The 18,624-nt window shown below is 42.0% G+C and overlaps 1 protein-coding gene across 7 annotated transcripts in view; it reads right to left on the reverse strand.

Annotated features, from left to right (window-relative positions):
• The window catches only part of Dtnb (dystrobrevin beta), a 209,024-nt gene that overhangs the window by 157,308 nt on the left and 33,092 nt on the right, over positions 1-18,624 (reverse strand). For all 7 annotated transcript variants that reach the window (XM_075955708.1, XM_075955706.1, XM_075955707.1 and 4 more), the window contains exon 5: positions 9,088-9,173. In XM_075955708.1, the coding sequence (XP_075811823.1) occupies positions 9,088-9,173 (86 nt within the window). The remainder of the gene's footprint in view (positions 1-9,087; positions 9,174-18,624) is intronic.

Raw genomic sequence — 18,624 nt, forward strand, 5'->3', positions numbered from 1 at the left:
TTCCTTGGTCTTTGTATAGAGCTCCTGTCTCAGTTACTCCTCTTCTCATCCAGAGTTCAGGAGAAGGAAGGATAACAGAAGGTCAAAACCGTGTGACAATGAGACATGACCTCTGTCATATATGTGCACATGTGCTCAGGCAGAATTATTTAAAATAACAGATAAGAAAGTATTGCTTAGAACTTTAGCCAATGGTTAAATCAAGTTTGAAATCCATACCTATCTGACTCTGTAGTAAATTTCAGCAAATTACAGTGCTTTAAGATATAACTTAGAGGCTGGAAAAATGGCTCCGTGGTTAAGAGCACTGGCTGCTCTGCTCTTCTAGAGGTCCTGAGTCCAATTTCCAGCAACCACATGGTAGCTTACAACCATCTACAATGGTGTACAGGTGTACATGAAAAGCATTCATATACATAAAATACAAATTAACAAACAAACCTTTGAAAAAACAAAAAAGAATTTAAAGGTACATTAATAAATGATAAAAGGAAACTATTTTAAAAATATCAACAGACAGGACAGTATATATCAACTTCAGGAACATTGCTAGGTGCGGTATCTGGGTATGGTGGTGTTTGCCTGTAGTTCAATACTTAGAGGCAGGAGAAGTTCCATAACTTTGAAGCCATCCTGGTTCATATGGGAAGCTCAAAGCCAACCATGGCTACATAAAAAGACCATGTCCCTAAAAATCAGAGGGAAAAAAGGACAGAGGGAAGGAGAAGAACAAATGAACTAAGAGCTTTAAAATAAACATATTAAAAGAGGGCCTGTCACTATGCAACAAGAGCACACACAGGGTAAGCCAAACTCGGGAATAAGAGTGCCTGCTTAGCAAGCATGAGGCCCTAGGTTCAACATGGTATCCTCCCCAAATGAACAAAAAACCATGAAAAATAATGACTAGGATATACACATAGCCAAAAAACATCACTGATAGGGCAGAATGACAATTGGATAAATGCTAGAAAAGGAAGAAGGAAGGCAAATTTGTAAGTTCTCCCAGAGGAGAGAAATGCAGAGATATTAACTCATTTGTGAGAAACATTAACACACAAAACAAGACAAGGAGCAGAAAGAATACAAAGGCAGAGCACTTTCCTATCCTGCATAACCTGGGTTCAATTCTCAGCAAAACAAACACATCAATTAGAAGACAACAGTATGACAAGACACAAAAAGAGATTGCCAAGAAAGTGTTCAGTGGCTCAGAAGAGATAGCTCAATGGTTAAGAGCACGGGCTGCTTTTCCAGAGGACCTTTCCTAGTATTAACATGGCAGCTCACACCTATCTGTAACTCCAGTTCCAGGGGATCTGACACCTCACACAGACATACATGCAGGCAAACCACCAATGAACATAAAATAAAAAATAAATTATACATATATTTTTAAGAGTTAGTTTTCAGAATCTGTTGTTTTTTCACATGGCCCAGGTTGATGTGGAACTCACTATGGAGTCAAGAATGACCTTGTACTTCTGGTGGCCCTGCCTCTACCTCCCTTCACCAGCTCCAGTTATAGTCTATGTGGTGCTAGGAAGTGAGCCCAGAGCTTCACCTGTGTCAGGCAAGCACCCCACCAACTGACCTCTATTCCAGACCCAAACAAGTCTAAAAGAAAGGAAGTGGTGGCCGGGATGGGAAAGAGGAATCAACTGGAGATGCTTCAATGTATTGGATAAAAGAATAAAGGACTTTCAAGGTTAGGATTACTCTACATTTCTAGCGTGAGAAGATGTGACAAACCTTACTGAAATAAACAACCTAGAGATGTCATACCTGTATCAGAACTAACTGCATGGGGCCTGGCGTCTTGTTTGCAAGTGGAGCTATCCTACACAGAGTGCTGAGTCTCAAGTATTGAGGACTGCAGTGAGCTCGGAGATGCTCAGCTTCTAAAAAGAGGGAAAAGCACGGTGGACTCCATTTTTAAAAAGCTGGTTGCTATTCCTACCAGGAGCACAACTACGCATTAAGTCAGAACACAGGGTCAGTATGGGATGTGGCAGACACCTCACGGCACCCACACAGTGTCTACTTCCCCTCTCACTCACTGGATGAACCCTGTGTTTATTGTGACAATGCGCACAGGTTTTTTTTCCAGTTTTTTTAAATTGATTTTTATTGAGCTCTAAATTTTCTCTGCTCCCCTCCCTTCTATCCTCTCCCATGGTCCCCATGCTCCCAATTTACTCAGGAGATCTTGTCTTTTTCTACTTTCTACTTCCCATGTAGATTAGATCCATGAATGTCTCTCTTAGGGTCCTCACTGTTGTCCAGGTTCTCTGGGATTGTGATTTGTAGGCTGGTTTTCTTTCCTTTATGTTTAAAAACCACTTATGAGTGAGTACATGTGATCATTGTCTTTCTGGGTCTGGGTTACCTCACTCAACATGGTGTTTTCTAGCTCCATCCATTTGCCTACAAATTTCAAGATGTCATTATTTTTTCCTGCTGTGTAGTACTCCACTGTGTAAATGTACCACATTTTCCTTATCCATTCTTCGGTCGAGGGGCATTTAGGTTGTTTCCAGGTTCTGGCTATGACAAACAATGCTGCTATGAACACAGTTGAGCACATGTCCTTGTGAATGTACACGTTTTTTAAAAGGTCTTGACGCCTGTCCACGCTGTAACTCTAGGGTAAATTCCTGGGAAAGTTTTGGTTTCCTATTAGAGGTACCTCTTTTCTTTCTGCCTGGAATGAACACCTCAGTCCAGGACAGAGAAGTCATCTTATTACCCTAAGAAAGGTATCATACATCAGGACAGGAAGATGGAAGGAACTGGAGTCTCATGACATCCTCAGGTTGTGGGACCAACATTGAACTCAGCAGCCTTTGGACTTATTTTTACATAAGGAACACAAACCCCAATGTATTTAAGTCACTTATTAATCAAGTTTCTGCTACCATTAAATGTAGTCACAGCTAGCCAGACAATGAGTAACCAACTCATAGCCATTAACAGAAAAAAAGGATTAGAGACTTTAGCTGCCATATACTTACAGATGTACAGTATCATAATTACAAACTTACGTATACAACACCCATGTCAACAATTCTACATCTAATTCATTAAAAACATAAAAGGAAATAATAACCAGAGAGTCACATGACTGCCACGCCCACAAAAATGTATTCTCTTCAATTTCACTCAGTTACTAAGGTATGTTCAATGGACTCAAAGTGGTAATTTTTTAATCAGGAAAGGCACAAAACATAAAAAACGTGTTTGTTTTAGGAGAAGAACAACAGCTAGATCCAAAACCTGAAAGCATAATGAGGTAACTCATTATTTCTTGAGTTACTGGTTTAACTAGTGGGTTGTTTCTGTTTGGTTGGTTGACTGGTTGGTTGGCTGGTTGGTTATTCAAGACAGGGTTTCTCTGCATAACAGATTTATGGACCAGGCTGGCCTCAAGCTCACAGAGATCTGTCTTCCTCTGCCTCCCAAGGGCTGGGACTAAAGGCGTGCACCACCATGCCCAGCTGGGTTGTTAAAAAAAAAAAAAGCAGAGAAATGATGTAAAACTAGGCTGATTTTTTAATTCTCAAGTGAAGAATAACAAGTAATGAATCTAAATTAGTGTAATTTACTACTTGAATATAACAAAGCTTAAAGAAGCAAATAAAATTTAATAAAACTATCAAGAACAAGGTCTGGAGGTAACGGAGAGTGTGTAACAGGTGTAAGACCAGAGGTTTCACCCTTAGCACTTAAAAAAAAAAATTATGGGGCTGGAGAGATAGCTCAGAGGTTAGGAGCACTGCCTGCTCTTCTAAAGGTCCTAAGTTCAATTCCCAGCAACCACATGGTGGCTCACAACCATCTGTAATGAGGTCCGGTGCCCTCTTCTGGCCTTCAGGCATACACATAGACAGAATATTGTATACATAATAAATAAATAAATAAATATTTTTTAGAAATTAGTTCTCTAATTAAAGCCCTATCCCATTCTGGCATAACAGGATGACTGTCCTATTTCTATAGCTCAGAAAGAAAGTATGCCAGTTCCCCAACAGTTGTTCCCAAGACTGAGCCCTTCAATGTGGGTGCCTCTTTCAGCCTCTAAAACACTCTCCCCCGTGTACCAGGCAATGCTGCTGCTCTGCCATTTGGCACAGGTTTGTGTTTGCTCCCGATGAGAGCGGCCCTGGTTCTACTGACTGCTTACATCTGTACAGGGGCGCTCACTATCTCATGTCAGGCTTCTGCAAAGTGACAGGACTGTTCAGACCCAAGGGACAAGACTATCAATGAACAGCCATTTCCCTTTTATATGAATGTCCCCTGGCAAAGGTGACTCCTAGCTCCTGCCATCTTTCAACCTACTGGTGACTTGGCCCAGAAAAGCATGTACGCACGTCCGTCTGTTTATAAGCACACACCACAACCAAATGCAAGGCACACTGCATTCTCTAACACACTAAAATTCCACGTCATGGATGGAGTCAGAAGCCATTGATGACTCAGCCCCACCCACCTTACAAAGAGTTCTTGGCCTCTGGATGGCTAATACATTGGTTGTCAACTTGGCTACATCTGGAATTAGCTGGGTAAACCTGTGAGGATTTTTTTTCTTTAATTGAATCATTTGAAATGGGAAGGCCTACTTTTAATCCGTATCTTCTGAAGTGGGAAGATGCACCTTTAATCCAGATTTTTTGTTTGTTTGTTGTTTTGCAAGACAAGGTTTCTCTTTTATAACAGTCCTGGCTGTCCTGGAAGTCACTCTGTAGACCAGGCTGGCCTTGAACTCACAGAACTGCCTGCCTCTGCCTCCCGAGTGCCGAGATTGAAGGTGTTCACCACCACCACCTGGCTAATCCAGTTCTTTTGAGGTGGGAAGGTTCAGCCTTACCTGGGTCACACTTTCTTGTGGCAGCTTATATAAAGGACGTGGAAGGAGGAACTTTGCCTCCTTGCTCTCATTGGCAAGTCCATTCTTTCACTGGCATTAGAACCCCCCTCTTTGAAATTCTGGCATATACTAAAGAACAGCTGAGAGGACTAGCTTCACAAACTGAACAACTACTATATTCTGGGACCTTCTGTTCACAGATAGCCATTGTTGGCTAGCTGGACCACAGTTTGTAAGTCATTCTAATAAACCCATATATATGCACGTGTGTATATGTAAAGTATTTATTAAAATACATATTGTGTATTACATGCGTTTGTGTGTGTAAACGTGTTCTGTGCCTCTAGAGCAGTAGGTCATGATCCTTTTGGGGGCCATATATTAGATATCTTGCATATCAGATATTTACACTATGATTGATAACGGTAGCAAAATTACAGTGATGAAGTAGCAATGAAGTAATTCCATGGTTGCGGGTCAGCACAGCATGAGGAACTGTACTAAAGGGCCGCAGCGATAGGACTGGGTTGTGAACCACTGCTCTGAAGAACCCTGACCAACCCAGCTTTCCTTAGTTTCTGTTTTTCTCCATTTTCTTTAATAGTTCATAAAGTGAAGATATAGAGAGTATTTCTTGCTTGCTTCTCATTCTGAAACATTTCAGTTATTCCAGAAATGCAAGACATGGACATCTCTGATGCAGACTAAAAGAGAAATCAAGACATGGACATCTCTGATGCAGACTAAAAGAGAAATCAAGGGCTGGCTAGCAGACGCCCGTGCGGGTAAGGGTGGAGTGACAGGTGACTAAAGGCCTGGCAAAAGAAACAGGATTTTGAACAGGGAAACTGTTCAACTGAAGCCTCAGACAGAGGCCTCTGTACAGCCTGTTAATGAAACACCAGAAGCAAGCGACCGAAAAAATGGTGAGAAAAGCCACAGTAGGAAGACGCTCGGGTTAGTTTTTCCTCTACTCAACGTGTAGTCTTTCAAAGACATGTAAGAAGATAAGTCGTATAAACTGGACTATTGTAACCCCAGTGTGCTCAACCAGGGAAAATTGCTGTGAGCATTTTGATAATTGGACTAAGGTTGAGGTAGGAGAATCCCTGGAGCCTAAGAGTTCTAGGCTATCATTAGAAGACTCGGGGCACAAAAATAGATGAATAAAAAAAGTGTGATAGGTGTGTGTCTGTAACTTGAAGCAGAGCCCAATTATTCCTCCACAAGTCCAACAAATGAATAGATAAAAGCACTTTTCTTTTCTTTCTTTGTTTGTTTTGTTTTGTTTGTTTGTTTGTTTGTTTCTAGACAGGGTTTCTCTGTATAACAGCCCTGGCTGTCCTGGAACTCACTCTGTAGACCAGGCTGGCCTCAAACTCAAAAGATTCGCCTGCCTCTGCCTCCCGAGTGCTGAGATTAAAGGAGTGTGCCACCATGTCCAGTTAAAGATTATTTGTTTGCACATTTTTATGTACATGAGTGCTCTGCCTTCAAGCACACCAGAAGAGGGTATCTGATCCTATTACAGATAGTTGTGAGCCACCATGTGGTTGACGAGAACTGAACTCAGGAAACCTGGAAGAGGAGCTAATGCTCTTAACCGCTGAGCCATCTCTCCAGTCCTCCAACCTGCGATAAAAGCGTTTTTACAGTCTTCCTCACACATTTGTTAACTCTGCAAAAATAACAATGCTAGCTTTTAAATAAAATTTAAAGTAAACAAATCAAAATTAATAAAGAAAATAAATGAATCGCTTGCCACTTTCAGGATGAGTTGGTGGGGTTTAAATAAGAGGGTTAAATTTCTTAGGAAACAAATGGCAAACACTGACAAAGTAAGTCAGCAGTCAACCAGGTAGACGCTGAGTCTGGTGGGCAGCTGTGGTTTCAGCCTGTAGGTGCTGCTCCCACGCTGGGGTGCTAACACTGAGTTCTGATCACACTTTTTTAAAGTCTACCCTGATTACAAGATGGCATTTAGGATTTTATGTAAATTACCTTTCAATCGAGGAACACAGCCCTAAGGACCACAGTAAGGGACATTTCTGTAAATGTCCTAGAGACAGAAATGCTCCAAGCATTTCTGAAAAATCTAACACATTTCAGACCAAAGCACAAATGTTTGTGAAGTCATTTAAGGTGATATTTTGATATTAAAACACATCAAATATAAAAGGTGGAGGCAGAGGCTTAAGAGACAAGGGCTCAGCAGTTAAAAAAAAACAAAAAAAAAAAAACAACAACAAAACACTTGCTTTCTTACAGGGACCTCCTATAATTCCAGCTCCTGTACCAATGTGATATACAAACAGACAAGCAGGTACAAATATATACACATAAACAATAAATATTTTTATAGAGGTAGAGGGGGAAATAAAGGGAAAGTTTTAGTTAAAAAATTATAAACAGGGGCTGGAGAGATGATTCAGAGGTCATCTCTGGCTGCTCTTCCAGAGGACCCAAGTTCAATTCCCAGCACCCACGTGGTGGATCACAACTGTCTGCAGCTCCAGTTCCAGAGGGGATCTGAGACACCCTCACAAACATAACACTAGTGGACATAAAACAACAAATAATAATAATAATAATAAATAAATCTTTGAAAAAAATTCTAAAAGGCAAGAAGCAAAAGTTAAAAAAATAAGAAGAAACAATGCTGAGGTGTATCCCACACGATAGAGGCTTCATATAGTGGGACCTTTACTGGAGAATGCAGTCAGAAGAGGTTGCTGAGTGGATGGGAACTAAACACACTAACGGGAGAAGAAAGTATATAAAGAAATTACAGCTGGAGGTCACCAAGCGGTACTACACTTCCCTTTTGCCTATGCCGTTATCCAGCCACCTCAACCAGAGAGAGCACGTCGGGGAATGAGAACCCAGGGGGACAGGTTCCCATGGGTGGTCCAAACTGACCATCTGAGTACAGGCTTTGGGTGCGTCTCCCAGGATACCCACTTAAGGAGTATTACGTGTGTGATGCTTCTGTCAGTGGCATACAGGAACAAGCAGAGAGCTCGAAAGACAGGGGACCTCTAACGGCATGAAATCAGCCATCAAAGAACACACAACCAAACATCACTAGCCCAAACAACAAATAAAATCTGAAAAAGCTCAGGATAGCCAGCCCCTGAACAACACAGATGTCAAATGCTGAGGGCCACTTATAAAAGGATTTTCCTTTTTCTTCCTTTTTTTATTCTTTTATGGAGGTTTCTTTTGAAAAGGAGAATATGGATGAAATTATATTTCATGCAAACATAAAAAGTCACAATTCTGTCTTTTTAAAACGACGTTGTTATCTGTGTGTGTGTGTGTGTCATGAAACTCACGGAGACTGGTCCTCTCGCTCACCGTGTGACCTTGTCAGGCTTCTGACAAGCACTTTAACCTCGAGTCATCCTTCCCACAACACACATAATCCCAGGGCCTCACGAACACCCACGCTTCACTTTTACTTCTTGGAAATGGCTCCTGGCCCTAAGTGTGTCCCTGCCATGGCAGTATTAGCACAGTGGAGAAAAGAACAGCTTAAAACCAGGCTCTGAATGTAGACGATACCCCCGCCGTCGCCCTCTATCAGGGCAGCACACGTATGAATGTGGTGCACACGCCGACAAGCAGGTACAGACAGACACACCTGACCTGAGGACCAGATAAGTAAAACCCACAAGCAGCAAAACTAAACAGTTATGAATGGCAACCCGTGGAAAAGGAAAAACAAACAAACCAGAAACAAAAAGCAAGTAACAGCAATAAAAGGAAAAGCAGCTAGGAAGGAACAGGACAGGCTGGGAGGGGGAGCAGCCTGTCAGCTTCTGAGTAGCTGAGCCTGGCTAAGAAAGCTTGATTACAGCAAAAAAAAAAAAAAAAAATCACCTGCAGCTGTAAGAAGGCTAAACTTGATCGAGCCTAGTAAAAGCAATTACATTTATTTTCTAACTAAAAACATAATCATCTCCAATCACATTTACTAATATAGAAAGCATTTTTAAGGTTTTTTTTTAATGTGAATATCATTGTTCTGCACTCCAGTTTTCTCACTTTAAAAACCCTAACAAGAAGTGCAGTCGGCTTATGCATCTGAACAGCAGGTGGCACAGCTCATGTACAAGAGAGCCTCCTCCAAAATTCTTATATCATTCATTCACTTGAAATTGTTTAGACATCCTAATTTGAAAATAAAAACTTTTAAGTAATATGAAAATACTTACATCTCAATTTGTCCAGCATTTTTCCACCACACATGGTTGCTAACATAGCTTTAACTGAAAATACGGTCAACTTGCCTCGGCCCTCACTGCAAAATAAATGTTAGAAATAATTGCTATCTGGAACCACAAAAACAATCAAACGCATCTCTAAATACTGAGCAACTAAGAAATTGATTCCTGTCCTCACACACTTTAACTTTCCCACATTTATAAACTCTGGTTTCTCGTCCTTTGTAGAAGCAAGGTTCATCTATAATTGTCAGAGACAGCTAAAGCTAACAGTCACCTGAAGGCGAATTTTACAAACAGCTTGTAATCTCTGTTGATCTGTAGGAAGAAACCAAATGGATGAGCCGGAATCGACTTTCTTATTAAAAAAAAAACAACATTAAATCTATAGCCGGAGCAGTAGTAAGTGATCAAAACTGAAAAAGCACCCAGTTTGGATATAATTTACAAATATGCCCTAACATCAGGATAACGGTGGTTTATTATTGCACACTAAACACCAGGCGCACGCTGCTATGAAGATTTCATAGTATGTTTATCTTCTAACAATCTTCAAGTAACAATGTTAAGTATTTATTCTGAGAAGCTTAATCACATCTGTTTCAGCTCTTCCATACACCGCTGTAAGGGAGTAAAGGGGAAGGTAACCCTGGTCCTTTAGGAAAGAAGAAAAGGAGAACATAATGAATACTAAGCAACATCACCAGAGTGTCATCCTTTTAGCCACACCGGCTTTCACTGCAGATAAAAAACTGCAGCGGGCTAAAGTCGGCACCTGAGGTCAACAGTGGGCCTTTGGGGATATTTTATAAAGTCTATGATCATAAAGCTTTACGGTAACTTAGAGTAAAACACCACCTTTGCAGCAAAGAGAGATTATCATGTTGTTCTGAAAAAGCAAACGCCCCGTTATACTCTATAGAGCACAGAGAATGTTTCCCAGACTGGGGATACAGCTCATTGTAGAGCGAGCCTTCACGAGCCTGAAGCCCTGATTCAATCTCCAGTACAGGAAAGCTTCCCCCGCTCCCAAAGTTCCTTGTTTATCTGAAAAGTTCACATCCGAGAAGAACATGGTCTGCAAGTCATTTTAACTACAGCTGAGTTCTTAACTATGACATCACATAGAGCTTATTCATAAAACAACAAACCCTGTAACTATCTAAAACAAGGAAGGGGTTTTTAGAAATATATAATTCTTCAGAAATAAAGACAGTGTTCTATACGTAAGGAATATGGGTCTGGAATGACGAGAAATTCCTGTCAAGCAGCCATTCCATTGTGCAAGAAAAGGCAGCATCTAAAGAATCGTTAGTGAAGTTTAAAAAGTGTACTGTTAAAAAATGTAGATGAGGTCTTCCCAGTCCACGGCAATTTGGAACTCATTCTGAAGTCCAGGCTGGCTTTGAACTTAAAGCAATCCTCCTATGTCGGTCTCCCAAATGTTGGGATTTCAGGATGCACTACTACACCCAACACAAAATGGATTTTCAGAAGGATCAAAACGATCCCTGGATAAAACATAAAAGCCAAAGCAGTGACGTAAGAACTGATGGTGTTTGGAGCGGTGGTTCTCAACCTTCCCCACGCTGCCACCCTTCCACACAGGTCCTCGTGTTGTGCTGACCCCCAACCGTAAAATTATTTTTGTTGCGCCTTTGTAACTGTAATTTTGCTACTGCTATAGACCATACTACAAAGGGTTTTCCAATGGTCTTAGGTAAGCTCTGCGAAAGGGTCGTGACCCACAGGTTGAGAACCACTGGTCTTGAGCCTAGGCCCTGGGAAATGTGTGTGAATGAATGCTGTGTCCCCCGAACCCATCACAACTACAGACCTCAAAGTGATTATTAACACAGTCCTGATGGGATAGAAAGGGAATTATTAAAAGTCTTCATGTGTCTGAGGTTGTCTGACAGCACAAGCAAGAGAGTTGGTGCAGAAACACAATTATTTCTGTATGTCAACTGGACCCTTAACAAAAGAGACAATACACAGAGGGGAGGCAAGTAAAGGAGATAAAACTGTTCCAATCTTTTCCCAAAGAATTCACACAGTCAAGAATCCTAAAATGACTGCTGAAGACAACGCTTACCTGTCTCATTGAACTTGGAGAAGTAAAGCTGGTACCTAAGAACCAGCTTGTTTGCCTAGTATGAACTCAAGTCCTGGGTTCAATTCCCAGCACCACATAAACCAGGAATGGTGGGTGGCACAAATCTGTGATCTCAGCACTCAGGATGTGATGGGAGGAGTTTAAGGCCATTTAAAATAAATAGGGGCTGGAGAGATGGCTCAGAGGTTAAGTGCATCGACTGCTCTTCCAGAGGTCCTGAGTTCAATTCCCAGCAACCGCATGGTGGCTCACAGCCATCTATAATGAGATCTGGTGCCCTCTTCTGGCATGCAAGCATACATAGAAGGAATGTTGTATACATAATAAATAAATAAATGAATGAATGAATGAATGAATAAATAAATAAATGAATAAATGAAAACCTGTTATTCACAGCAGATAGTAAAGCCAGGATTGGCAACACACACCTGAAATTGTTATCTATATAGGAGGCTTTGAGGCTCTAGGTTGGTGGCCAGCCTGAATGCAGTAAGAATCTGTCTCAAAAGAAAAATAAAGATGTGTTGGAGATGTAACTCAGTGGTGGAACACTTGCCTAGTAATCCCTAGTATTAAAGGGGGGGGGAAGCAATGTACAGACAGAATAAAGATAGTGCCAGAGTACAACCTAGCAAAATGCTACAACAGAGAGAGAACATAGAGCCAGAGAGAGATGGCTCAGTGGTTATGAGGTTATATTCCAGAGGATATGGCTTTGACTTCCAGCACCCGCGTTGTGGCTCACAACCATCTGTAACTCCAGTTTCAGGGAATCTGAGGACAATGCACACACATGGCGCACAGACACGCACAGACACACATGCAAGCAAAACCACCACACACATAAACTTAAAAAAAGAAAAATGTATTTTTGCATATGTACTGTACATGCAGAAACCATGTGTAAAGGGATATTGAGAATAACAGCTTGATTCCACAACGGGGGGAGGCAAACAGACTTAACCAAAGAAGCTGGTCACTTCTCATTGGAAAAAAGATTCTCAAGTCAATTACCCAAGCATCCAATTTACGACTGGGGGGGGGGGGGCAGCAAATCAAACTCCAGACTGAAAATGGAAAATAAATATAAATAAAAGCAGAAATTAATGAAACTGAAAATAGGAAAAAATTGAGAAAAATAAAGAGCTAGTGTTTGGGCAGATAACTAATTAGATCAATAAATCTCCAGCAAAACTGGAGAAAAAAGATACAAAATTGCCAGATTAAGAAGAAACAGGGGGCCGGGCGATGGTGGCGCACGCCTTTAATCCCAGCACTCGGGAGGCAGAGGCAGGCGGATCTCTGTGAGTTCGAGACCAGCCTGGTCTACAGAGCTAGTTCCAGGACAGGCTCCAAAGCCACAGAGAAACCCTGTCTCGAAAAACCAAAAAAAAAAAAAAACCAAAAAAAAGAAGAAACAGGGCAGGGCTTGGGAAAATGGCTCCTCGAGTAAAGAGCTTACTCAGCGAGCAGGAGGGCCTGAATCAGGACCCTTGGCCCCACGTGAAAAGCCAGGTGTCTGTAACTCCAGCGAGAGGAGGTGGGGACATGAGGATCGTTTTGATTCTGACACGATGGACCTGCTAGACAGACTGAAGGCTCAATCGCTTGGACTTCAGAAGCCAATTCCAAGAAGTAGGTAGGGAGTTAACACACACGGCTGACAGGCTACACATCAGGGGTCCCTGTAACTTCCCCCATGGGTCTGAGCATTCACAGGATTTAGGGAAACTATTTATGCTCAGGGTACACGATGAGGAAAACACATGAACAGAGGGGTGTGAAGGGCTCTTATACCCTTCCTTAGGCAATGAGTATGTGCAGCCATCCAGAGGCTCTCAAACTCAGCCCTCTAGAGAGGTATGAAGCTTCATTATGTACACATGACTGATTAAGTCATTGCAAGCTAGCATCGGACTCAATCTCTTTAATACCCAAGGCTGGGGACCAAAGCTGCAAGCTCCAACTGTAATCACACAGACGGGGCCCACTAGGCCCACTAGCAACCGGCTTCCATCCTGAGGTTGTCCAGGAGCCCATCAAGACTCATCTGATTAGAACAATAGATGTTCTCACCTAGGAAGTTAGGGACGTTGGGAACTATATCGGATATCCCTGTGACTTAGAAAATTTGTCAGGAGCCAGCGTCAAAGACAAAAGATTACCTCAGTTCTACCATCAGCAAGGATATTAGGAGTTCGACCTCAGTGAGCAAAGCAAAGACTAAGCATAAAAACAGAAGATTCCCCTAGTGCCCACAGCTCCTAGAAACCATGAGGAGTGAGGGCACAGACCAAGATGCAACTCATCATTTCACAAATCTAGAGATCTAAGAGAATACTTTTATAGAAGTCAACAAAATAGTTGTGTTTTCTTAGAGTTCTCCTTTAGAAGATATCTGAATATACTATTTGGATGACGAAAGCTCGCCATTATTTTTTAAACTTTTCCCATTTATTGTAATAGGCACCCAAGGCTGAGAACTGCTAATACAATGCACAGGGTGCCTAGCTACATTCTACACATTCTTAACCCTAAAGACCTAGCATTTCTCCATACATTAATCTCCCTCATACTCACTATGATCCTTGGTCTCAAATAGCCCTACTTTTCTCAGTATTTAAAATTCTTCAGCTGCACTGGAGAGATGGCTCAGTGGTTAAAACACTGGCTGCACTTCCGGAGAAGCCGCGGTCAATTCCCAGCATCCACATGACAGCTAACAAGCATCCGTGACCCCATTTCCAAGGGATTTTAAGTCCTCTTCTGACCTCTGTGGGTACTGCATGCACATGGTATACCAGACATGCAGACAAGCAATACATCCGTCACATAAAAAAAAAAAATAAGTCGCCAAAAAAATTTTTAAAACCTCCTTTAGCTGTATTTATATATTCTCTCTTTTATTGTTTTATAAGTATCTTTTTGGCTCCAAATCTCACTTTCTCCCTTCAAAGAGACAAGATGACATCTATTGTTTGCTGAGGAACAGAAACTGATGTCACTTCTACAGAGAAGGGAAGTGTAATAGTTCCCTTCCCAGCTACTAGCAAAAGAGACAGGTCAAGCTTCAGCTCTTCAGGGGAGGCGAACAGAACCTCAGTAAATTCAGCATGGTAACTCTTACCGATGCCAGGACGTTTTACTTCTAAAGATTGTTCTAGTAATGAGCACTTATGTAGCATTTTCCTAATCTTCAAAACACATTAGAAACACTATTTTAGCCAGGTGGTGGTGGCGCACGTCTTTAATTCCAGCACTTGGGAGGCAGAGGCAGGTGGATCTTTGTGAGTTCAAGGCCAGCCTGGTCTACAAGAGCTAGTTCCAGGATAGGCTCCAACGCTACAGAGAAACCCTGTCTCGAAAATCAAAAAAAAAAAAAAAAGGTTGGTTGTGGTGGCCTTTTAATCTCAGTACTCAGGAGGCAGAAGCAGGTGGATTTCTGTGGGTTCAAGGCCAGCATGGTCTACAAAGCTATAAAGTGAAACCCTGTCTCAAAAAAATAATACTAAAACAACAAAATAAAACCCATTGGGGCTGGAGAGATGGCTCAGAGGTTAAGAGCACTGGCTGCTCTTCCAGAGGTCCTGAGTTCAATTCCCAGCAACCACATGGTGGCTCACAACCATCTATACTGAGATCTGGCGCCCTCCTCTGGCGTGCAGGCATACTTCGAGGCAGAATGTTGTATACTTAATAAATAAATAAATCTAAAAAAAAAAAAACCCTTAGCTCCCCTCTCTTAACTATTTGCTTGCTAAACCAAACTTCAGCACTGACCTCTTCGCCATGAACACTTTCCTTGGCTACTTATCTTATAAGGGCAGTTTCCAAAGCAAAGAAAGCATTGCTTTCATTTTTCTGATGGTTCAGTAAAGCTTGGTATGCCTCCTCTACAATTAGGGGCGGGAAGAAACCGTAGTCACGTAGAAGCCACACCCTGTGATCCTGCAGCCAGCTGCTACTTCTGGGAAGAACTCACCCTTGACCCTTCCCAGCCGGCATCTAGAGTTACTCTACGGTCTACGGACGCTGTACAAATTCCCTAAGAAATGAGCAGTCTGCAGTCGCTCGCCAAAGCCTCACAAAGGTCCCTGTTCTACTACTTCTGATGTAAAAGAGAAGCTTCCATCACAATTAATTCTTTTTGAGCAAGATTTGGGAAACGTTTCAGCACAAACCACGCAACTCACTGACATAGCCTATCATAGTGGGGAGCTAATCAGTAGGTCAACATTTTAAATGTAACACAAGAGTACATATTAACCCCATCCAAAGACTAAAATAAAAGGATGGAAAGAAACTTGTTATTCTAGCCCCACCCAAACAGCAGCCTGCACCAAGCACTCATCCCCACAAGGAGCAAGTCTCTACCTTAAACTACTCCATGATTCATTTCCCCATGTCTGTTAATTTACAGACTGACAATAAGCCTCGCATGTGACTTCAAAAAGGGGTTCTTAATATCCACCACTGAGAAAGCACCATGATTAGCTCTGGGCCAAGCCAGGCAGACAGTGAATCACCCTGGATAAACAGTGATGTTTTCATACACAGGCACCTTCAGAAACACCTGCAGACCTCACCTGCGCCCTCTGCGTGGAAGACTGTTCCCTTCCATTTAATAAAGCCTCAAATTCTACCTATTTTATGATTATCTGACCTCATCTGGGTGATTGGCTGTGCAGTACTTATTAAGAGTTTGATGTTCAACTTAATATTTTTGAAGCAAGACTGCCGGGAACGTTTTCACTTAAATGAACTGCTTCTTCCTCTTTGGCAAACAACTGTGGATGCTGCCAACCATGAATTAGTATTCTTACATGCAAACAGATTTGTACTTTAGAAATACTGCCACCAGCCCAATCACGCAATGCTGCTCTTAAAAAAGAGCCCTTCTCTTTGATTTCCAGAAACTCATATTTTTCCAATTAATCATAATTTTAAAAACTTCACAGTGAATAGATTATGCAATAATCAACTGCAAGTCAAGAATCCACTTAACGGAAAAGTCAAACAGCTTAATCAAGTAAAAATCAGCTTCAGGTATTACTTGATTTTCTTACAGATACCTGCAACTTTTCATTTTGGTCTTATAGCCCCTTATCAGGAATCCACCACTGCACATACTAAAGAGCCAAAGACTTGAAGTAAACCTCTGTCCTCACAATTTCAACCTCATCTGTTCACTTATATGCTCCAAAAAAGGCACTGCATAAATGAAAGCCAAAGCAATTACACAGCCAAGAACTACAGATCCTCAAAAGGATCAAAGTGGGGCTGGTGGCCGGGCGATGGTGGCGCACGCCTTTAATCCCAGCAGTCGGGAGGCAGAGGCAGGCGGATCTCTGTGAGTTCAAAACCAGCCTGGTCTACAGAGCTAGTTCCAGGACAGGCTCCAAAGCCGCAGAGAAACCCTGTCTTGAAAAACCAAAAAAAAAAAAAAAAAGTGGGGCTGGTGATATTAAGGAAAAGGACCTGAGAAGGAGAAAGGATTTGGAAAGGGCTGGAGAGGTGTCTCAGCAGTTGAGAGCATTGCCTGCTCTTCCAAAGGTCCTGAGTTCAATTCCCAACAACCACATGGTGGCTCACAACCATCTGTAATGAGGCCTAGTGCCCTCTTCTGGCCTGCAGGCATACATGCAGACAGAACATTGTATACATAATAGATAGATAGATAGATAGATAGATAGATAGATAGATAGATAGATAGATAGATAGATAGATAGATAGATAGATAAGATTTGGAAGAAAGACTGGGAATTCTTGAGGTAGCGTCGTGGTGGTGCTAGGAGAGAAATATATAAATACTTTATAGAGAGGAATACTTTATACAGCACCCCATTGTATAAAGAAACAAATAATAAAAAGAGGAGTAGCTTGTGGGGCACACAGTGGGCTCATCAGGATACATAGGTGGTGGTACCCAGTCTGGCAGGATGAAGTGATGACACAGACCTCCTCCACCTGGCCCTCGGCACGGTTATCTTTCTTCTTTTACACTAGGTTCTCCCTTAGGATCACACTGTTCTAATACAGCTAACGCCAGTCGCTCACGCTCTACCAAGTCCTGGAAAATTCCTAGCAAGGCTGCAATAAATCCTCCAGGATTAGATCTACTGTTACGGAAGGTTTTCCTACTTGCACTGAAACTCCAGTTTTCTGTGCTTTTTTTCTAGTTGTCTTGAAGATACCTGAAGAAGAGGGGGAATGCAGGTACAGAACATACACATATAGGAAACAACCGTGCTGCTCAGGATGGCGCACCTTTGCTTAGAGACCACTGCTGTTATCTGCTTCCAGAATCGTCCACATCATTGGTCGAGCAGCTCAGAATTTAAGGAATACATTTGTGTTTATGAGAAATGGAGGACTCTGCAGCTACTCTGCACTTGGTGGGAGGGGGACACACTGACTGGCTGCGTGTACCCAGAGCCTCATGAATGCTAAGCATAGTTTTATACTGTTCTGGTTTAAACATTCACTACTAAGATGGAGCTATGAAATCTTTTTAATGTATCCAAATTAAACTTCAAAAACACAACTTTAAAATGATTGCCAGTCTGATTTTTAAACTATATATAATTTTTTCATATAACTCCATCACAAACTACATACCGGTGGCCCCAACTTGTTGACTTAATGACTTTCTTTTTTACTTGATGGGTATAAAATTGACATGTATTCCACAGAAATCAGACTTTGAATTTCAATTCTTTCCTAAGATGCAGTTCAGCCCACTTGAGTGCTCTCTCCCTCTGTGCTGGGCAAAGCAACAAGCTATAGCTCCCAAGGAGTCATGGGCTCATGACTGATGAGATGATAAGCTGGATACGTCTAAAGAAATGGAGCCATTAAAGTAGAAACATTAATAAACAAGATAAAGGTCATTATGCCAACAGGCAGAAAAAAGAAAACCTAAGAGGCAACATCTGAAAAAATAATGGGCTTCAAGCAATGACAAACAAATTGATTCTAACCAACCTGTCCACGAAGCAAAGGAGAGAGGGGCGAGGGACAGAAAAACAATCTGTAAACCCCCCTGAGCAGCACCAAGAATGAATGAGTTCCAACACAGGAGAGGCTGGAGGCCCTGGGAGGTCAGCCTGTGCGTTCCACAACACCTGGACTCACTCTTCTCATGCAAGTGACTAGGATTCTGAGGGACGACCCCTGTTACTGTGGGTGGAAGGCTCTGAAGCTCGACCTAAAGATGGTGGTGCACAAAGGCCATCAGGGCCTCAGCCAAGGGCAGACTCGGATTGGAAGGGAGGTCATCCCAGACTTCCAGGGTCTCTAGGCACCTGGCAGAAGCACACACATATCCCTACCTAGAAAGAAACAGTCCCCAAGATCTAAAATAACTGTCACATAATAACATTTAAAATAACAATGGTATTATGTAACATTTG

The sequence above is a fragment of the Microtus pennsylvanicus genome, chromosome 21, assembly GCF_037038515.1.
Source record: "Microtus pennsylvanicus isolate mMicPen1 chromosome 21, mMicPen1.hap1, whole genome shotgun sequence".
NCBI classification, from domain to species: domain Eukaryota; kingdom Metazoa; phylum Chordata; class Mammalia; order Rodentia; family Cricetidae; genus Microtus; species Microtus pennsylvanicus.